The sequence below is a fragment of the Ursus maritimus genome, unplaced genomic scaffold, assembly GCF_017311325.1.
Source record: "Ursus maritimus isolate PB19 unplaced genomic scaffold, ASM1731132v1 scaffold_6, whole genome shotgun sequence".
In the NCBI taxonomy this organism is placed as follows: domain Eukaryota; kingdom Metazoa; phylum Chordata; class Mammalia; order Carnivora; family Ursidae; genus Ursus; species Ursus maritimus.
Genome location: NW_024426774.1, coordinates 75818497 through 75841338, shown reverse-complemented (window position 1 = coordinate 75841338; position 22842 = coordinate 75818497). Strand labels below are relative to the sequence as shown.

The window sequence follows — 22842 nt, the reverse complement described above, 5'->3', positions numbered from 1 at the left end:
CTGGCTGTCTCTCTCTCTGTCAAATAAATAAATAAAATCTTAAAAAAAAAAAAAAAGTGAAGGCAGGGGCCAAATTATGTAGGACCTTAAAAAGCTTGGATTTTTATTCTAAGTACAGTGGGAAGCCATTGGAGTGTTTTGAGCAGGATCTCACTATTTAAAGTGATAGTTTTGATTTCAGTTTGGAAAAAAAGTTGTAGGGAGCCATAGTAGAAGCATGAAGACCACTTAGGGAACTGTCCCAGTAATCATGTGGGAGATGAATATGGAGGTGGTAATAAGCATGTTGAGAAGTGGATGGATTTGGGAAATATTTAGAACTAAGAGGATTCATTGTTGGGGGTTAGGAAAGGGGAAACAAAGACAATCCCTTGGGCACTGCACAAATGGTGGTGCATTTGACATGGGAAGGACTGGGAAGGAACGTAATGTAGTGAAGGCAGGGTTGAGAGCAGGGGTGCAAGTGGGGGACTTAAGAGGACCGTTTTAGACATGTTAAAGTTGTGATGGCTCTGGACATTCCGTAGACACAATACGATGTGTTAAGTGCTCCAGTAGGAGTATATTCATAGTTTTGGGGGAATATGGAAAATACATCCTAAGTCTTTTTTGGGGGAAGTTGAAATCAAAACTACTTTTTTTGTAGTCTTTTTCTCTATATTCCCTTAGCATACGTGTGCATTCCTCTGATATGGCACTAATCCTGTCATACTGTAATTTCTGATTTATTTGTTCTGGATTTCCCTAGACCCATTGAGGGTTGAGATTGTAGGTTTTTATTTGTTTTCCATGTTTCTTTTTCTTTCTTTCTTTCTTTCTTTTTTTTTTTTTAAGAGGAAAAGAGAGAGGGAAAGGGGGGAGGGTAGAGCGAGGAGGGAGGAGGAGAGGGAGAGAGGATCTCAAGTAGACTCCACGCTCAGTTCAGAGCCTGACATGGGGCTCAATTACACAACCCTGAGATGGTGACCTGAGCTGAAATCAAGAGTCGGACGCTAACCGTCTGAGCCACCCAGGTACCCCTGTTTTCCACCTTTCTATCCCCAGAATCTAATATTGGTTCATTCTTATTCTACCTATTTATACATTTGTTTGACAAGTGAGTAAATGTGACTGTTAAAATCTGAAAGTATAAACTGAAACAGTGACAGTGGGGATAGAAGAAATGCACTTCAGAGCAATCTTAGTGAAAAGATTAATAGGACTTGATGGCCAATAATATATATAGCACTTCTTGCCAAGTAGTGTTCTAAAATGCTTTACTGTAGGGGCGCCTGGGTGGCACAGCGGTTAAGCATCTGCCTTCGGCTCAGGGCGTGATCCCGGCATTCTGGGATCGAGCCCCACATCAGGCTCCTCCACTATGAGCCTGCTTCTTCCTCTCCCACTCCCCCTGCTTGTGTTCCCTCTCTCGCTGGCTGTCTCTATCTCTGTCGAATAAATAAAATCTTTAAAAAAAAAAAATAAAATGCTTTACTATAAGTCATTTACTCCTTACAACAGCTCTCAGAGGCAAGTACTATTATCATTCCTATTTTATAGATGAGGCTGTGGCCAGAGAAGTAACTTGCTCATGGTCATTGCAGCTAAGAAGCAGCAAAGGTAGCGTTATGAATATAAGCAGTCTGATGCTAAAGAACAAATTCAAACTCTTATTCTGCGTTGCTTCCTCATTGAGAATGATTGTGATTCTAGCTTGGGTTTTTATCATAACAGTTTGCTGCTTCCAAAGTACTTTTACTTGCATTCTCTGAGATCTGTAAAGGAACACAAGTTCGGTTTAGATCGAGATAGTGGGAATGTGGTGATTTGCAGCTGAACATATGAATCATTAGGAATTTTCTTATTCACAGTAAGCTTGAAATACTGCATTTCTAAAAATGCTGCTCAGTAATTCTGAGGCGGGGAACCTGGCTGGAGAGATATGGGCATTTCAGATACACTGATTTCTCTCCATTTTCATTTGCCTCGAAAGCTAGTGCAGAGCAAGTAGCAACTCTAATATTGCCACTCAGTTGTTCACAATTGTCAGGTAGACTTTTGGCCTCTTCCTACTTTTCATTTCTAGTGTAACTTGATAGGTAATTTTATAGAACCTCTACCTGACTGTTCAGTTTACCAAGGAGAAGAAGGAAAGTTCAATTTTATCTGCTTTTGTACATTCCTTTATTATCAATCTATATAAATTTTTATTGGCACTTTCCTGTTATGCAAAGAATTCTGTGCAGGTTGGTAGGAATACAGAGAGCTCTAGGACATTGCTTGTTCTTAAGATTCTAATAATTGTGTGTGGAATACCCATCCAGAAAAAATAAATTGCAACACAGTTTATTCTGTAACCAATATATACAGAAGTCTCAATGAAGAAGCGATCACTGTTTGATGGAGAATATTGAGAACACTTCCTAAGAGAATATGGAATTCAAGCTGAGCCTCAGAATTGTCTTTAATTAAATGGAGAAAAGGGCAAGGCTCATGAACAAAAGTTAATGTATTTCTATAATGATAATATGAGCCTATGTCTAAAGAATATAGAGAATAGTTTGTCTTTTATAGAGGTATTCTTGGAGGTATCAACTAGGAGATAAGTTTGGAGAAGTAGGAGGTGACCAAATTATGAAGAATTCTGAGTGCGTGGCAGGTTACAACTTCCGTTGAAGAGATCCTTGCTATTTTTTTTTTGGGGGGGGGAGGGGGGATCCTTGCTATTCAAAGTGTATTCTCTGTACTAGCCAAGTAAGGAATTACTGAGCAGCATTTTTAGAAATGCAGTATTTCAAGCTTACTGTGAATAAGAAAATTCCTAATGATTCATATGTTCAGTTAAGATTTGCAAAGTACTATTATGGTGTACAGTCTGAATCTGTTATTCTAAGTCAAGTGTTCATGACTAGGAACACATTTTTTTAAAAATTATTATTATGTTCAGTTAGCCAGCATATAGGTACACATTTTTTAACAGAAACTACATAAGAAAAGATACTTAGGATTTTGGCCTACCTGTACATGCCTAAATGATTCATAATTTAGAAATACTCTGTGAGACCTAGTGCTGAAATTCCAGGTGAGGTAGTAACTGCTGGAATGAAGAACAGAAAAGCAGATTTATATCTGGTTTAGGGAAAGGGAAGAAGGAAAATAAGCCTGTCAGACTGCTAAATGCTGGATTGTACAAGGTGTAATACAAGGTCAAAGACTAGGGCATCCTGATCCTATAATTTCCCAAATGCTAGATTTTGGAGAATAGCATCTGTGTTGCCAGGAGAGATCTAGGATACTTATAGCAAATTCTCTCTTCCTTAGCATAATGGCAACCTTGATTCAGGGAAAGAACAAATTATTTCCCTAAATTACACAATTTCTGAGATACATTGTCATGTAAAAAAGCACAGGTGGACTAGTAAGTATAGTATGCTAAAGTGAAAAATATTTTAACATGTTATTTTGCATATGTGCAAATAGATATTTAGGGAAAGTCCCTAAAAGTGGAATTATTTGTACAGAAGCTATGTGCATTTGTAATGTTGCTAGATTTTGCACAATTGTTCTCTAGAAATATTATATCAATTTACACTGCCACCAGTGATGTATACGAATGTTAAATTATATGTCCAGCTTTCGGATCCTTGTCAATGTGAGGTTCAAAAACAGTATCTTGGTGTTTTAATTTGTGAGATTGAATATCTTTAAATCTGTTTAAAAGCCCTTTCTGTGAAATATCCATATTCTTTGCCAATTTTTCTATTAGGGTATTTCATTTCCCTTTTTATTTGTATGAATTATTTCTATATTAGGGAAGTTAGCCCTTTGTGATATGGGTAGCAAACCTTTTTGTTAATATACGAAAGCAGCAATCAATAGGTAGCTAGTAGCTATTATATTGGACAACACAGGCCTAGAAGTAGTCTACATAATTTCCTGATGACCCATATTTCCTTAGAACAGTGATTACCAAAGGGGTAGGATGGGATATGTTTGGTTTTTTTTTTTTTGAAAAGCATGTTTAATATTGTAGTTTTATCTTTGGGAAACACAGAAAAAAATTTCATAACATGGGATTTTAAGAAAGTAAAGCTTGATGAAAATCCTCTTAGCTGGTCAGGCAAGGTTAAAAATAATTGAAAATGTATCTAAGAATACTGTTAATTTCCAAATATCATTGACTGTTGTGAAAAATCACAAAACTTTTTAAAACTGAATGCCTCTATCATTCCCATTTTTTCTGCACTAGGTTACCACCAAAGAACATGATTTTGGTCTAGGGGCTCCAGTTTCTGAAGCTGAAAAATACCAGAATACTCTCCAGCTAGAACAAGAAGTGAGAAATCAAGATAAATTCATCTCTGCACTGAAATTACAGGTTACATTTATTTCCCTGAATTAATTTGGGATGGGGGCCTATTTTAAAACATGAAGATGGAGAATAAATACTAATTCAGTGTTCATTGAAATTTTATGGGTCTAAAATCATTCTATTTTTATCTTAATCATTTTGATACATGATTCAGGTACCTATGAGTGCAAACTATGTGGCAAGTGTTGTATCCAATGCTTTTAAGTGCATAATCTTACTTAATTCCAACCTTATGAAATAGTGATTTTACAGACATGGATGCTGAAGTTCCCAGAGGCTGTAGAATTATATTTGACTAACAAGTGACAAAGCTAGGTAGGATTTGTTTGAACTCCCAAGTTAACTCGGGTTTGAACCCAGTTCTCTGAACTCCAAGTTCAGTATTGTCTGTTTTCCTGGAGCCTGACCTGTGGTAAGGCTACTAATGAAGGCTATTAAAAGAAACTTCCTCTTTTAGGAAGACAGAGTAGACTTACTTTACCCTATTAGTCTCACTAAGTACAACTAAAAATGCTGAACATTTTGTTATAAAACAAACATAAGGACATTCTGAAAGGTGGGCAGGAAAACGAAGACTGGTTAGGGACCTCAGCATACAATAAGTGACATCTTAGTGAATTCCTGGGTTTTCCTTTTGCTCCACATATCTCAGATAGAGTGCTAGAAAAACTGGCATCTAGAAACAACAGTGGATGCAGACAAAAAAAGGGCTACCCCCCCTTTTTTTCTGTCCTAGGTCTTTATAATTTATATACATTTTTAATTTGGTAACAATCACAGAGTTATCTAAAGTCGCAATTGCAGAACAAAGAATATCCCCCCCCCAACCCCAAACCTTTTGAGAGTAAGTTGCAGACCTGATGTCCTGATATCTCTAACATTTGAGTGGGTATTTCCTATAAAAAGGAAAACTCTCCTATAATATCACAATACAATCTGGTAAAATCAGGAAATGAACCTCAATACATTGCTTCCAGCTAATCCCTTGACCCCCTTCAAGTTTTTGCCAATTGTCCGATAATGTCTTCAATAACAAAAAGATCTAATCCAGCTTCACACATTGCGTTTAGTTACTGTGTTCCTTCATGTTCTTCATTTAGGAACATTCTTCCTTGATTTTCATGACCATAACACTTTGAAGAATACAGGCCAGTTATTTTGTAGAATGACCATTGATTTGGGTTTGTTATGATTATCTTTATGTTATGAACCCTTGGGTTTGTAGAAGCCAGCTTTCAAATTCATCCCACCTCCTTTACTCACACTCTAATACAGTCTCCTTGCACATGGTACCAGAATTGGTCTTTGTGACCAAGAGCATAGAGCAGAAGTGATTAAGTTATGAGGTGATCTCTTGGATCACTTGCTCTGTGGGAAGCAAGTTTCCACATTGTGAGCAGCTCTGTGGATAGGCCCATGTGGAAAGGAACTGAAGTAGCCAGTAGCCAGTGAGAAACTGAGGCTTACCAACTATGTTGGGTAAGTTTGGAAGTGGATTCTCCAGCCCCACTTAAACCTTCCTGTGGTGACTGTCACCCTGATTGACTCTTTTCACTTAGTGAGAGACCTTAACACAGAATCAACAAATTAAGCCATTCCAAAATGAATACAGACAGGAATATCACAGAAGTGATGGTGGGTTCTTTTCACTGCATCCTATCAAGTATCATACAATTTTAATTTGTCCCATTACTAATGATGTTTATTTGGATCCCTTGATTAGAGTGTTATATTCTGGGCTTTTCCCTGGTGAAGTTCCTCTTTTTTCTCTCTTAATTATTTCTTAATTTTTAATTTTTTAATTAAAGTATAGTTGACACATAGTGTTACATTAGTTTTAGGTGTACAGCGCAGTGATTTGACAACTCTATGCTTTATGCTCTGCTCACCACAAGTGTAGCTGCCATCTGTCACCATACAGTGCTATTACAATACCATTGACTATATTCCCTACATTTTACCGTTCATCCTCATGACTTATTCATTCTGTAACTGGCAGCCTATACCTCTCATTCCCCTTCACCCATTTTTCCCATCTTCCTCCCCTCTAGCAACCATCATTTTGTCGTCAGTATTTATGTATCTGTTTCTAATGCAGACTATTTTTGGACAATGACTGCCTGCTCAAATAACATGAAAAAAACTGTAGCCCCACTCCTGCTGGCAAAATCTGAGTAAAGAGCCTAGACTTCCACCCTTGTCAGGCTGTGACAAGGAGTCCTTGTCACAGCCATAACTCATGGCCCACCCTCCAAGCCCCCGCATCCCACCAAGGCAGTATCAAAGAGGCATGCTGGGGAGCCAAGACTTTTGCACCCACGAGGCAGTAAGTACTCCCCACAACCACTTAGTGTCAGCAAAGACCACATGAAGAGCCTAGATATCCACCCTCACTCAAAGTAACAGGTGTCCCCTTTCCTTTTTGTTGAGGTGGTCTCAGAGGGGACCTCATGCAGAGTCAGGACTTCCACCACCTCCTAGCTGTAACAAGTCCACCCCCCACAGTGGTGGTAGAGGACACATGGGAACAGTAACGAGGTGCCTGCCTGTATTCTTCCTTACTGTGGTGGTGTCAGCAAAAGCCTGGTGGGGACCCTGAATTCCCATCCCTGCCTAGCAGTAACAAGGAAACCAGTCCTCCCTAGGTTCAACAGAGGCCTAGTAGAGAAATTGGACTTCCATCTACACCTAGCAATAAGAAGGTAACGTCCCCCTTTATTAGCTGGAACTAAAGTCACAGGAAGTGTGACAAGAAGCCTACTAAAACACAAGAGCATAGCTCAATGAAAAAAATCTCTTCTTATCTCAAAAATCAGGAATATCTCAACCTTAACGAGAAAAGACAACCAAGAGATGCCAACACAGAGATTAAATTGAGATTATCTCACAAGAATTTTAAATCATTTAACATATAAATACTTCAAGCAGTTCTGACCATGTTTAAAACAAACACAAAGCTAGAAAATCTCATTGAAGAAATAAAAGATATAAAGAAGAACCAAGTGAAAATTTTGGAACCAACCAAGATGTTCTTCAGTAGGTGAATAGATAAATTGTGGTATTATCTGTACAATGGAATATTATTCACTGATAAAAAGAAATGAGCTATCAAGCCACAAAAAGACACGAAGGAACCTTGAAAGCAAATTGCTAGGTGAGAAAAGCTAATTAAAAACGTTACATACTTTGTGATTCCAACTATTTGACCTTCTGGAAAAGAAAAAACAGACATTAGAAAGATCACTTATTGCCAGGGATTTGGAGAAAGGAATGGTGGGAGGGGTGAATGGAGCACAGGTTTTTTTAGGGCAGTGAAACTATTCTGTATGATACAGAAATAGTAGATACATGTCACTAAGCATTTGTCAAAACCCATAAATCTACAACCCAAAGAGTAAACCCTAATATTAACTCTGGACTTTAATGTGTCAATGCTCATAATTGTAGCAAATATACCATACTAATAACAGATATAAATAAGATGGGAAACTGTGTCGGGTGGGGAAAAGGGGTATGTGGGAACTCTCTATACTTCCTGATTAACTTTTCTGTAAGCCTAAAACTGCTCTAAAAAAATAAAGTCTAGGGGTGCCTCAGTGGCTCAGTCGATTAAGCATCTGCCTTCAGCTCAGGTCATGATCCCGGGGACCTGGGATCAAGCCCTGCATCCGGCTCCCTGATCAGCAGGGAGTCTGCTTCTCCCTTTCCCCTTCTCTGAACAGGCTCACTTGCGCACGCCCACGCACTCCCTTTTAAATAGTTGAATAAAATCTTAAAAAAAATAAAGTCTATTAAAAATGCATGGGAGAAAATATTTCCAAATCATATATCTGATAAGGGACTAATATTGAGAATATATAAAGAACTTTACAACTCAACAATCAAAAAACAAAACAACCCAATTCAAAAGTGGGCAAAGGACTTGAATAGACATTTTTCCAAAGATATACGGATGGCAAGTAAGCAAATGAAAAGATGGTCAACCTCATCATCCATTCAGGAAATGCAAATCAAAACCACAATGAGGTATCACTTAATACCTTTTAGGATGGCTATTATCAAAACAGAAAATAACAAGTGCAGGTGAGGTTGTGGAGCAACTGGAGCCCTTGTACGTTGTAAGTGGGAATGTAAAATGGTGCACCATGGTGGAAAAAGTTGGGCAGTTCTGTAAAAATTAAATGTAGAATTACCATATGATCCAGCTATTCCACTCGTAGATATAGCCCCAAAAGATTAATAGTAGTAAGTCAGATACTTATACACTGACGTTCATAGCAGCATGATTTTCAATGGCCAAAAGGTGGAAGCAACCTAGATGTCCATCAATAGATGCTTAACAAGATGTGGTGAGTATATATAATGGAATATTCAGCCTTAAAAAATAACAAAATTCTGATGCAAGACTGCAACATGGGTGAGACTTGAAAACATTATGCTAAGTGAAATAAGCTAGGCACAGAGGGACAAATATGTGACTCCACTAATATGAGGTACCTAGAATAGGCAAATTCATAGAGTTATTGTTTAGTGGGTAGACTTTCTGTTTGGGATAATAAAAAAGTTCTGGAAATGGATGTGGGATGGTTGCACAATATTGTGGATGTACTTAATGCCAGCAAATTGCACGCTTAGGAGTGGTTAGAATGGTAAGTCTATGTATGTTTTACCACAATGAAAAATTTTTTAAAAAATACAGTAACAAATTAAAAACTCAGTGTTCTCAAACAACAGGATGGAAAGGAGAGAGGAATGAATTGGTGAACATGAGAATAGAAAATAGAAATAACCTAATCTAAACAGAGAGAAAATGGATTGAAAAAGTGTGAAGAGAGGCTCAGGGACAGGTGAGACTATAACAAATGGTCTAATATTTAGATCACTGGAGTCCCAGAAAGAAAGGTGAGAGAGGATGGGACTGAAAAAATATTCAGAGCAATAATGGCTAAATATTCTCCAAATTTGGCAAAAGGCTTAAGATGGATTAAAGAAGGTGAGTGAACACCTACCAGGAATCGCAAAGAAACCCATGCCAGGACACCCTGTATTCAAACTTGTGAAAACTAAAGACAAAAAAAGAAATCCTGAAAGTAGCAGTTCGTTACTTATAGGTGAACACCAATTCAAATAACAGCAGATCTGAAAACATGGAGGTTGAAAGGAAGTGAAACAACATTTTTTTTTAAAGATTTTATTTATTTATGTGACAGAGAGACAGCCAGTGAGAGAGGGAACACAGCAGGGGAGTGGGAAAGGAAGAAGCAGGCTCCCAGCGGAGGAGCCCGATGTGGGACTCGATCCCAGAACGCCGGGATCACGCCCTGAGCCGAAGGCAGACGCTTAACGACTGCACTACCCAGGCACCTGTGAAACAACATTTTTTAAATGCTAGAAGAAAACCCAGTATTCTGTATTCAGTGAAAGTATCCTTCAGAAATGAATGGAAAATCAAGGCATTCTCAGATGAAGAAAACTAAGAAAATTGGTTGCCAGCAGAACTATCCAAAAGAATAGCTAAAGGAATTTCTCTAGCTAGGAAGGAAGTGATAAAAGAATCTTGGAAGAATAGGAAAGAAAGACAAGAATATGGCTAAATGCAATATAATTTCCTTTTTTTTCTTCTAAATTATGTTTTTCAAACATAGTTCTCAATGGATGTAGATGAAATATTTAAGATAATTATTTTATTAGTAGAGGAGGATAAAGGAATATAAGGGGTATAAAGGGAAATGAGGTTTCTACACTTCACTTGAGCTGAGTTACAAATAAATTACACTAAAAAGCTATGCAAAGACAGTTCTCAAAAACACTATAGATAGTCAAAATGGAATTTTAAAAAAAAGTTCAAGTAACCCACAGGAAGTCAGGAAAAACAAAACAGAAACAACCAAACAGAAGTCACACTTAAGGGGCGCCTGGGTGGCACAGTGGTTAAGCCTCTGCCTTCAGCTCAGGGCGTGATCCCGGCGTTATGGGATCGAGCCCCACATCAGGCTCTTTCGCTGTGAGCCTGCTTCTTCCTCTCCCACTCCCCCTGCTTGTGTTCCCTCTCTCGCTGGCTGTTTCTATCTCTGTCAAATAAATAAATAAAAATCTTAAAAAAAAAAAAAAAAAGTCACACTTAAATCTTTTTTTTTTTGAAGTATAGTTGATTCACACTTGAATCTTAATATAAAAGTCTAAATATACCAATTAAAAGAGACTAGTAGACTGGATTAAAAAACCTGATCTAGCTTTATGCTGTCTGTAAGAAATTCACTTCAAATATAATGATACATGTAGGTTGAAAGGTTGAAGGGCATACAAATCGGAAGTGAAGAAATAAAACTATCCCCAATTGTAGATGACATGATCTTCTACCTATAAAGTCTCATAAAATCTACAGTACAAAACTAGAGTTAGTAAACGAGTTCATCAAGGTCACAAGTCATACATATTTGTTTTCTTTCTGTATATTAGCAATTAACATGTGGGAATCAGAAAATGCAATATCATTTACAGTCACTCAAATAGCAAATGGAATCCTTAGATGTCAATCTAAAAAACTAAGTATGAATTTATAATCTGAAAATGACAAAATGCTAATGAAAGAAATCAAAGAAGATCTAAACAAATGGAGCAACATCATGTTCATGGATTGGAAGCCTCAACGTAGTAAAGATGTCAGTTCTCTTCAAATCAGTATACGTTTAATGCAATTCTCATCAAAACCCCAGCAAAAACAATTTTGAAAAGAATAATAAAGTGGGAAGAGTCATTCTCTTTCATTTCGAAGCTTAATAACTACAGTAGTTAAGACTGTTTGGTATTACTAGAGGGATAGACACAGATCAATGATCCAGAATAGAGAATCCAGAATAGTCTTACACAAAGCCAAAAGGTTTTTGACAGAAGCGCAAATGCAGTTTAATGCAGGAAAGATAGTCTTTTCAACAAATGGTGCTGAAACAATTGGATATCTTTTAGGGAAGAAAATGAATCTAGACCGAAACCTCACACCTTACACAAAAATTAATTCAAAATGAATCATAGATTTAAATGTAAAACATAAAACTATGGAATTTTTTTAGGTTAATATAGAAAATCTTCAGGATCATGGGCTTGGTGAAGTGTTCTTAGATGTGACATCAAAAGCATGATTCATAAAAGAAAAATTGATAATTTGGACTTCATAAAAATTTAAATCTTTTGCTTTGTGGAAAACCCTTTTAACATGATGAAAAAACAAGCTACAAACCATATTTCTACCAGAAGAATCATATGTAGAATACATGAATTCTTAAAACTCAGCAGTAAAAAGGAACAATACAATTAGAAAATGAGCAGAAGATGTGAAGAGATAGATATTTCATAGAAGGATATATGTTGATAAGCGCATAAAAAGATGTTCATCCTTACTAAACGTCAGGGAAATGCAAATTAAGACCAAGATGAAAAAACAATGCACACCTATAAGAACGGTTAAGATTAGAAATAGTGACAATACCCAGTGATGGCAAGGATGAGGAGAAACCAGATCACTCAAACATTCCTGGTAGGAATGGGAAATGGTATAACCACTCTGGAAAATAGTTTAGTTCTTTATAACCTAAATGTATATTTATCATACAGCCCAGCAGTTGCACTCCCGGGTATGCCAGAGAAATGAAAACTTATGTCCATTCAAATACCTGTATATGATTGTTCATAGCAGCTTTATTTGTCATAAAGACTGGAAACAACTACAATTTCCCTTAGTCAGTAAATGATTAAACAAACTGGTAATCCATACCATGGAATATTACTCAGCAACAAAAAAGAATGAACAACTGATCCATGTAACTTGGATAGATCTCAATGGCATTGTGCTGAGTGAAAAAGCCAATGTCAAAAGATCACATTCTATGGTCTTTATCACGTGATTTTATTTATATAACATTCCTGAAAACACAAAATTATAGAGATTAGTAGTTGCTGAGAGTTAAGGATGGGGAGGGGAGAGGCTGTGACTATAAAAAGGGTAACAGGAGGGAAATCTTTGTGGTTATGGAATAATTCTGTATCTTACTGAGATGCTGACTACAGCAGTCTATATATGGGATCACGTTGTACCAATGTCAAATCTCTGAGTTTGATACTGTACTACAATTATTTAAGATGGAACTATTGGGGAAAGTGGGTTAAGGGCCCAGGAGATCCTTTTGTACACTTTGTAACTTCCTATGAGTCTTTGGTTATTTCAAAATAAAAGTTTTTTTTAAAGCTACTTTTTGAGTACCTGTCATCTGCCAGAAATTTTATTTGAACGTTTATACCTGACTACAACCCTGCAAATTGTAGGTATTCTCTCCATTTAGCAGATGAAAGTCAAGAGGCTTCCATTTTTTTTTTTCTGAAGTTAAATGCATCTCGTAGATCAAGAAAATACGGCAAATTGTCAGGATTAAGTAACTGGTAAAGAACTACAACAGGATTGAACCTGTCTGCCTAATTCCAAAGCCTACATCCTTTCTTCCACTTGAAACTGCCTCTTCTAAAGTACTTGTGTTTTGGAATTTGGTAAAAGTAGTAGGGTTTGATGTTAGAGGTGAGGAGAGTGAGTGTTTATAATTTGTTTTATTTATTCATTTAAAAATAATTTGAGCATTATAGCTAGATATATAGTAAATGATACAGAAGTGAGAGGTGTGTTAATACCGAAGTCAGAGACAATCCCTTCAAAGTTGCTTAGAATGTAGTGGGAGGGAGACAGGGAGGTAAACAAATAACATGTGTTATAGAATATCAAGATTAAACTCTGTAAGAGGCTTTATGGGAGCACAGAGAGGAAAAGCATTTAACCTCTCAGGTGCAGTGGAAAGTTAGCAAACATTTTTAGTATGGTCTTATTGCTCAGAAATGTGGCACTGTGGAAGCCATGAACAAAGATAAAAAGACATATGGATAGATAAATTGAAGTTTATGTGTGTTTATCCCACATCCTATAGTTTTAAAAAAGATACAAGAAATAAAAATAGCTTAGCTAATAAGAATAGGGGGAAAAAGCTTAATGAAAGCATGGGACAAGAATAGCAGACAGGAAAATATTGCACATAGGTTCTGTGCTAGTTGCTAGAGGTGGGTTGCAGGTAGGCTTTAAAATTCCTCGAGGCCAAGGCATAAAAGGAAATTTTAGTTAAATCATTCACCATGTGTCCTGACATATAATCATTTTCAATGGGTCTAATATATATTTTTTCCTTTAAAGGCATTTGGATACCTCCGTGATAGAAAAGGCCCTTTTCTTCATCCGTTGATGGTTTGATAGTAGGCTGGGAAGGAAAGCTGTGGTCCTCCATATTAGTCAGCAAATACTTGATTGATTTGTTATTTAGCTTAGTCAAGTAAGTTATTGATATGTTCAAAATAACTTTTTTTAAAGAGTTAACATTTTGGTAACAATAATTAGAAATTTAATTCTGAAGAACATCTAATTGATATTAATTATTAAAATTAAGTAATTTCAAGACTGGTTTCTTTTGTGCATATATAAATATTTGGCCATTTTTCTAATAGTTTTGGCTAAAAATTAATAGTAATTAAGTTTATTAATTATAAATTGTCTTGGAAGATGTAGCTATAAACCTTTAAATTTTCATTTATTTTTTCAGATAGGTATTACATTCACATGATTCAAAATTCAGAAAGTGAAAAAAAAATATATATAGTTAGCTGTCCTTCCAGGGAAGCAAACCTCCTTTCCTGATTCCAGTCACCTGCTTGTTCTCCTCAGAGAGAAGCAAAAGAAATATTTTAATATGTTTATTTTCTTTCTCATTATAACAGATTGAAGATCTCAAACAGACAAATCATGGCTTGGAAGAATATGTTAGGAAACTCTTGGATAGTAAGGAGGTGGTAAGCAGTCAAGTAGATGATTTAACCAGCCACAATGAGCATCTTTGTAAAGAATTGATTAAAATTGACCAACTAGCAGAGCAACTAGAAAAAGAGAAAAATTTTGTGGTGGATACCGCCAGCAAAGAACTTGAAGAAGCAAAGGTATTATATTTACCACTGATAGGATTTTTTATTGAGTTATAACTGATATATAGCATTATACTAGCTCAAGGTGTATATAACATAATGATGCAGTATTTCTACTGCATGTAGTGATCACTGCAGTAATTCTAATTAGCATTTAACTACTGATCAGGATTTTAATTCTACTTTAAACGTCATGTAATTATTGAATGGAAAAAAACGACATATCATTTGACAGTGTTTTAGAGTTGACATTACATTTAAATGTCTACTCTAAGGATTAAATTATATTGTATTGCACATTTTATTTCTTTTTAAAAAGTTTTGCTCGAAAAATTCCCTAAGTAATATGTTGCCATGGTAAAAACTTCAGGCACTAGGAATGTTCTGTAGATGTGGCATATATATATATACAATGGAAGATTGCTCAACCATCGAACAGAATGAAATCTTGCCATTTGCTACAACATGGATGGAACTAGAGGGTATTATGCTAAGCAAAGTAAGTCAGAGAAAGACAAATATTACATGATTTCATTCATATGTGGAATTTAGGAAATAAAACAGATGAACATGTGGGAAGGGGGGAAAAAAAGAGAGAGGGAAGTATATCCTACAAGATTCTTAATGACAGAGAACAAACTGAAGGTTGATGGAGGAAGGTGGGTGGGGGGTGGGCTAAACGGATGATGGGTATTAAAGAAGTCGCTTGTTATGATGAGCACTGGGTGTTACATATAAGTGATGAATCACTAAATTCTACTCCTGAAACCAATATTATACAATATGTTAACTAACTAGAATTTAAATAAAAATTTTAAAGAAAGACAGGAATGTTCTGTATATAGGACATTTCTCTCCCTTCCTAATTCTCTCTACTGCAGAGATATCTACCAACAAATAGATGATATATATATTTCCATGCTTTTTTTCTATTTTCACACACACAATATATTTCACACTTTAAAAAAGTTTTTTAATCAAAGTTTTAAATTTCTGTGTAGTAAAATTTGCCAATCTTTACTGACTTCTGAGTTTTGATTTTTTTTATTTTCTGAGGTTCTCCCCCTTTTTAAAAATTTCAATAGACTTTATTTTTAGAGCAGTTTTGGGTTTATAGCAAAATTAAGCAGAAGGTAGTTCCCATATACCTCCTGTCCCTACACATGGACAGCCTCCCTATTAGCAACATCCCCCACCAAAGTGGTACCTTTGTTAAAATTGATGAACCTACATTGACTCATCATTATCACCTAGTGTCCATAGTTTACATTAGGGTTCACACTCGATGTTACATGTTTGACGAATTCGGACAAATGTAGAATGAAATGTATCCACTATTACAGTATCATGCAGGATAATTTCACAGCCCTAAAAATCCTCTGTTCTCCACCTAGTTTTGATTCTTGTTTAGGAAGATCTTCTCACCTCAAAAACTATAAGAATATTTTCTACAGTTTCTTTTAATACTTTAAAAATTTATTTTAAAGTTTTAATCCTTCTGGAATTTCTTTTTGTTCTAGGATGAGGTAGGGTTGGATAGCCCTTTCTTTAGTCACTGATTTGAAATGCCATTTTAATAACTGCTGAATTCTCATATGTTCATGAATATGTTTCTTTTTTTTTTTTTAAAAGATTTTATTTATTTATTCGACAGGATAGAGACAGCCAGCGAGAGAGGGAACACAAGCAGGGGGAGTGGGAGAGGAAGAAGTAGGCGCATAGCAGAGGAGCCTGATGTGGGGCTCGATCCCATAACGCCGGGATCACGCCCTGAGCCAAAGGCAGACGCTTAACCGCTGTGCCACCCAGGCACCCCCATGAATATGTTTCTGCATTGTTTGATTTCATGGATTCATGTGCTATTTTCTGTGCCACTATCTCGTTATTTTAATTAGTGTAGCTTTATGATATTTTGATAAACATTTTATTTCTTGTTTGAGTTTTTAGTACTCTGCCATTAAATTTAGAAACTAGGAACAATAAAATAAGAATTCACATATTATAAATTTTGACTTATATTTTAACTAAGCTATACTTGAAACTATGAGATACAAATGTTTGACATCTGAGGCCATTAAGGTTTAGGGTAATTTGTTACCTAGAAATAGAAAATAAAATAGTAAATACTGGAAACATTTTAATGTAATAAATGATGGAAGTTATATTATAACTTCACAGAGTTATAAAAATGAAGACAGTTTCATTTCTCATTATTGCCTAGTGGCTTATGAGCAAGATACAATGTATTTCAAAGCCAAAATCAACCTATTGAATTTTTAAATGATAATGTGTGAATGTGCTCCTTTGTCTTGATTTTATTAATCACCAGATTAGTAAATTGTCTGTAATAAGGTAGTTTCCTAAAGCTTATTGTTGTTCCATGTTATTTCTTTTTTTTTTTTTTAAGATTTTTATTTATTTATTCAACAGGATAGAGACAGCCAGTGAGAGAGGGAACACAAGCAGGGGGAGTGGGAGAGGAAGAAGCAGGCTCATAGCAGAGGAGCCTGATGTGGGGCTCGATCCCATAACGCCGGGATCACACCCTGAGCCGAAGGCAGACGCTTAACCGCTGTGCCACCCAGGCGCCCCTCCATGTTATTTCTTTTTTTTTTTTTTTTTTTTTTTTTAAAGATTTTATTTATTTATTTGACAGAGATAGAGACAGCCAGCGAGAGAGGGAACACAAGCAGGGGGAGTGGGAGAGGAAGAAGCAGGCTCATAGCAGAGGAGCCTGATGTGGGGCTCGATCCCGTAACGCCGGGATCACGCCCTGAGCCGAAGGCAGGCGCTTAACCGCTGTGCCACCCAGGCGCCCCCCTCCATGTTATTTCTTAAACAACCTTTTAACGTACTCTTAGTAGCACATCATAAAGCATACTTTTGGTAGCATATGATAAAACCCTTAAATGATCAGGCTGAGAACATAAGTATTATTGAAGGCATTATCTGTTACAGTAATTTGAAATATAAGAGCCTAGTTAATAAACTGTAGGATGGTATTTGTTTATATGCAGTAATTTTGCTTATTTAAATGGTGTAAAGGATAAACAATCCTGAATTAGTGAAAAGTCTGAGTAATGGAATATTGAAATATGTGAAGTTTCTTACTTTAAGGACACAGACCTTCTTTCTTTCTTTTTTTTTTTTTTTTTTTTTTAAGATTTATGTATTTATTTTAGAGAGAGTGAGAGAAGACAGCATGAGCGGGAGGGACAGAGGGAGAGAGAATCCCAGACAGACTCTGCTCAGCATAGAGCCCAGTGCAGGGCTTGATCTCACGATTGTGAGATCACCGGACCTGAGCTGAAACCAAGAGTCCAACGCCTAGCTGACTGCAGCACCCGGGCGTCCCAGGACACAGTCTTCTTTAACAGTGTTACCTGGAAGAGGCCCTGAGGGATTAGATGAGAATGATTTGTTTTAACTTGTGAATTATTTTCCTTGTAATGGTTGCTACTAAAGTATTTGAAGGACATTTAAAAGTAGCTTGAATATTTTAAACATTTCTCAATAAACTCTTTTGTTTGTACTATTTTTTTAAGAATAGTTATCCTTCATTAACAGTTTAGTGTTAAATTAAGTTCAGTCTTAATAATAAAAATTATTGAGATGCTTGGGTGGCTCCGTTGGTTAAGCCTTGAGCTCCCAGGGTCCTGGGATCCAGTCCCATATCAGGGTCCTTACTTGGAGGGGAGCCTACTTCTCCCTCTGCCTGCCACTCTCCCTGCTTGTGCTCTCTCTCTCTCTGACAAATAAATAAATAAAATCTTTTAAAAAAATAATAAAAATTATCAAATTAAAGAACACTGGGTTAATGTTTTATTTTCTTTTTTGTTTTCGTCTTCAAATTAAAAACTATATTGCTTTCCAGTCTGGGAGGCCTAGTTGGCCACATTCCCTTGAAGAGAGTGCCCAGTTTCGAAGTCATCAATTTTAAAGGGTTTTTAGAGTGTGAGTACTCTGTCAGGGTGAATCCTCTGCTATCAAAAAGAGAATTTAAGGAATGGGAAAGATTTAAAATGAAATATCTAGGATATACCTAAAACTGAAAATATTAAACCCACAGATGGAAATTCTGCCTAGCTCAGAAAAGAGTGTTTCTAAGAAATAGATGCCACATATGATGTGGAATGTTTGGTATATCTGAGAATTGGAAAGCTAGAGTAGAGAGCATTGCTGATGCAGGAAAGACATTGAATAGTAAATAAAGAGGGGGCAAAATGGGTTGTTTAAATGTACTGAAATGCAATCACCAACCTTAGTAAGTGAATGTGACAGGTAGAATGGGGATTAGAAAGATACATGACCAGTGTTGGGGATACGAACACCAATGTATGTTGTCATCATCCTTATGTCACTGGGTGTGTAATTTAGGTATCTAATTACTGGGGAGAGATTCCTTGTCTGATTTGTGGGATGAGGCTTGAAACAGAGAATTTCTGATTTGAGAGTTGAGAAAGAATGTTTGTATTCCTGTACTCTTTGGGGTTGTGCTATAGAGAGGTAGAGTCTGAGGTTAAGTCTGTTTGTCTGGAATTGCGATAGATAATATTAAATTTATTTACTTGGAAGAGTTTACTTTTAGCTATGTTTTTAAAGGTCAATAGAATGACTTCTTCCATCATTACATTAAAATGTTTTGAATATTTGCTATTTTATTTTCTATTACTGTGCAACAAATTACTCCTAAACCTAATGGCCTCCGATGACAAACCTTTGTATCTCATAGTTTCAAGCTTTGCTTGAACTCATAGCTTAGTTAGCTGGGTAGTTTTGGTTCATAGTGTCTCAGGAAATTGTAATCAAGATGATGGCCAGTCTGTAGTCATGACTTGACTGGCACTGGAGGGTTTGCTTTTAGATAACATACTCAGGTGATTGTTGCCTCTTGGCGGGAAGCTTCAGTTCCTTGACAGGTGCACCTCCCTCTAAGGTTGTTTGATAGATTTATGTCAGCTCGCTTCCCCCCAGAGCCAGTCATCCAAGAGAGACAGAAAGGAGGAATCTGCAATACTTGTTATGATTCAGTCTCAAAAGTTACAAACCATCACATCCTGTTCACTAGAAGTGAGTACTAAGTATATGCCACCCTTAAGGGGAAGAAAATTAAGCTCCATCATTTGAAGTGAGGAATATCAAAATTTATGGATGTATTTTAAAACCACCAGAATTATATGCCTCCTTTTATCTTCTCATCTTGAGTTTTTTATCATTTATATCTTAATAATACAGTGTTTCCCAGCTAATTGAACATAAATTTTTGAAATAAGCAGAATTGTAATTTTACCATTACTAGTTTCTTCATACAATTTATATTTTAATTAACATAAGGGCTATTCTTGGACTGAATCTTGGGTAGCTCTTGTCATTGTTACATTGTTATGTGATTCATCAATCAAAAATATTTCAAAATTTACCATGTGAAAGATAAAGTGTAAAGTCTATTTAAGTTCTTCCTGCCCCCCTCATGCTTATTCCCGCTCTTCCTCCCCTGCTTTATTTTCTCTGTAGTACTTTCCAACTACTTTTCCCTCTGCACACTGTACTCCAGTCACACTAGCTCCTTAGTATTCCTTGGAATTTAGCCGACAGTCTTTTGCCTTAGGGCATTTGCTTTTGCTGTGTCTTCTGCCTGGATTGTTCTTCCAGATTTTTATGTGGTTGACCCCCTTTCTCTTTGCTCACAGATCTCCTTTCAATGAGGACTTACTTGATAACCCTATTTAAAATTCCAACCTGTTCCTTCATTAACACTCCCAATATCCTTAACTCTGCTCTTTTTTTCCCCTAATGTACTATATAATTTATTTGTTAGGTTTATTTTTTATTGTCGGCCCAGCTGGAATGTAAGGTCCCCAAAGGCAGGGATCTTTGTTTATTTTTTCATGTTTTTTATATCAATTACCTTCAACAGATGTGAATGCTCATTATGTGTTTTTTGAATAAGACAGTAACTGTCTGATATATATTTTACCTGTTATCTTTTTTCTCTTTTCAACTAGAATGTAAGTTCCATGAGGGCAAAGGTTTTCTTTTTTTTTTTTTAATTTAAATTCAATTAATTAACATATTATTAGTTTCAGAGATAGAGTTCAGTGATTCATCAATCTTATATAAACCCAGTGCTCATTACATCACATGCCTTCCTTAATGCCCATCACCCTATTACCCCATCTCCACACCCTCTCCCCTCCAGCAACCCTCAGTTTGTTTCCTATGGTTAAGAGTCTCTTGTGGTTTTTCTCCTTCTCTGATTACATCTTGTTTTATTTTTACCTCCCTTCCTCTATGCTCCTCTGTTTTGTTTCTTAAATTCCACACGAGTGAAATCAAAAGACAATTGTCTTTCTCTGATTGACTTATTTCACTTAGCATAATACCCTCTAGTTCTATCCACGTCCCTGCAAATGGCAAGATTTCAATTTTCGATGGCTGAGTAATTTTCCCTTGTGTATACATACCACATCTTTATCCGTTCATTTATCGATGGACATCTGGGCTTTTTCCATAGTTTGGCTATTGTGGACATTGCTGCTATAAACATTGGAGTGCAGGTGGAAGGCAGAGGTTTTTGTCTATTTTATTCCCTGCTGTCGCCAGCATGTAATACAATGTCAAGTGCATAGTAGGTCCTCATTAATCGTTTGTCAGATAAATGAAAACAGCGGACTAGCATCTTTTCATTTGGGCTAGTTATAATTTTGTTTTTCAGAGTGGAATCAGCATTATGATTTTTATGTCTGTAAAAGTAGTACATGTTTATCAGAAAAATTTCAGTCCATATAGAGGAGTATAATGAAGAAAATCACACATTGCTATAATTAGACATACTCTTATCTTCCTCAGTTTACATATTACTGGTTATGTTCCATCTGTATCTAGGATATGTGTGTATAAATTTCCTTTTTACAGCAATGTGTCAGATAAAATTTCTGGCAGTGTGAGTTTTTATATCTAATTTAATATGGGTACCTTTATACATAATTTAATAGAGATCCATTTCTTTTTGGTGTCTACATAATAGTATAAATTAAAGCATTGAAAATTGCCTATTCACAACTGTATAAACTTATCCAAACTATGCATAGGTTTTGTTTCATACCATTGCCCCTTAATATTTCATAGACTACAAAAAATATGACTGCCAAAAAATCTTAGAAAAGAATTTGGGTCTAAAGAACAAATCAGGAGCAATGATTCCAGAAAAGTCAATATTAAAATATAGCAGGAAGCAGTTTAGAATAATGAAGAGGAGGTTTATGAATTGAGAAATAAATTTATTAAACTAATATGCCAATATATAGCATAGATTATATCAAATAGATCTTTGCGTGAAAACATAGTCACTGTCCCCTAGAAACATACAATCTAGTCATATACTAACTATATGACTACAAGTAGCTATACGATAAGACTGGGTATGTTCAGTGTCCTAAAACTGATAAAAAAGTATTTTATGTGTTTGAACTAAAGCATTAAAACAGTTCAGAGGAGAAAGCAATCACTGGTGATTTGGGAAAACTTCTATCCTACTTATTCTTTTATCTCTTCCCTATCATCATCTTCAGAATTATAAGTAGTATTAACATTTTGATGCAGTTTGTAGGGAGTAATTTGGTAAAATATAACCAAGTACTATTTCACAACAAACTTGGGTTAATGTAAAAGAACTGCTGTATTTCATCCTGTGTTCCTTTACCATTCAAAGGTAGGTGAACAAAAAGGGTAGATTATCTTTTCTTTTGTAAATTATTCACTACATTATTTTATTGTTAAGTGGCTTCCCTTTTTTAATTTTTAATTTAATTTTTTTCATCATGGTCAGTGTACTCTTTAATCCCTATCCCCTCTTTCACCTGTCGCACCCACCCCCCACTCTGGTAACTATCAGTTTGTTCTCTGTGGTTAAGAGTCTGTTTCTTGGTTTGTCTCCCTCTCTCTTTTTTTCCCCCTTTGCTCATTTGTTTTGTTTCTCAAATTTCACCTATCAGTGAGAGCATATGGTATTTGTCTTTCTCTGACTTTTTTCGCATAGCATTATACTCTCTAGCTCCATCCGTGTCGTTGCAAATGGCAACATTCTTTTTATATTATTCAATATTCCATTGTGTGTGTGTGTGTGTGTGTGTGTGTGTGTGTGTAACCACATCTTTATTCATGTATTGATGGACACTTGGGCTGTTTCCATAATTTGGCTATTGTAAATAATGCTGCAGTAAGCATAGGGGTGCATGTATCCCTTTGAGTTAGTGTTTTTGTATTTTTTGGGTAAATACCCAGTAGTGTGATTATTGGGTGGTAAGGTAGTTCTAATTTTAATTTTTGGGGAACCTCCATACTGTTTTCCACAGTGTCTGTACCAGTTTGCATTCCCACTAATAGTGCATAAAGGTTCCTTTTGTTCCACATCCTTGCCAACACCTGTTGTTTCAAGTGGGTTCCTTTTTTTGATGTCCTCTTTTTAGTTAAATCTGTTTAAATTT

The 22842-nt window shown here is 36.1% G+C and overlaps 1 protein-coding gene across 1 annotated transcript in view; it reads left to right on the top strand.

The window, feature by feature from the left end:
* Positions 1 to 22842, top strand: part of TSGA10 (testis specific 10) — a 161619-nt gene that overhangs the window by 3429 nt on the left and 135348 nt on the right. Inside the window, exons 2-3 of the mRNA XM_008699777.2 lie at positions 4229 to 4357; positions 14156 to 14371. Of these exons, the coding sequence (XP_008697999.2) occupies positions 4229 to 4357; positions 14156 to 14371 (345 nt within the window). The remainder of the gene's footprint in view (positions 1 to 4228; positions 4358 to 14155; positions 14372 to 22842) is intronic.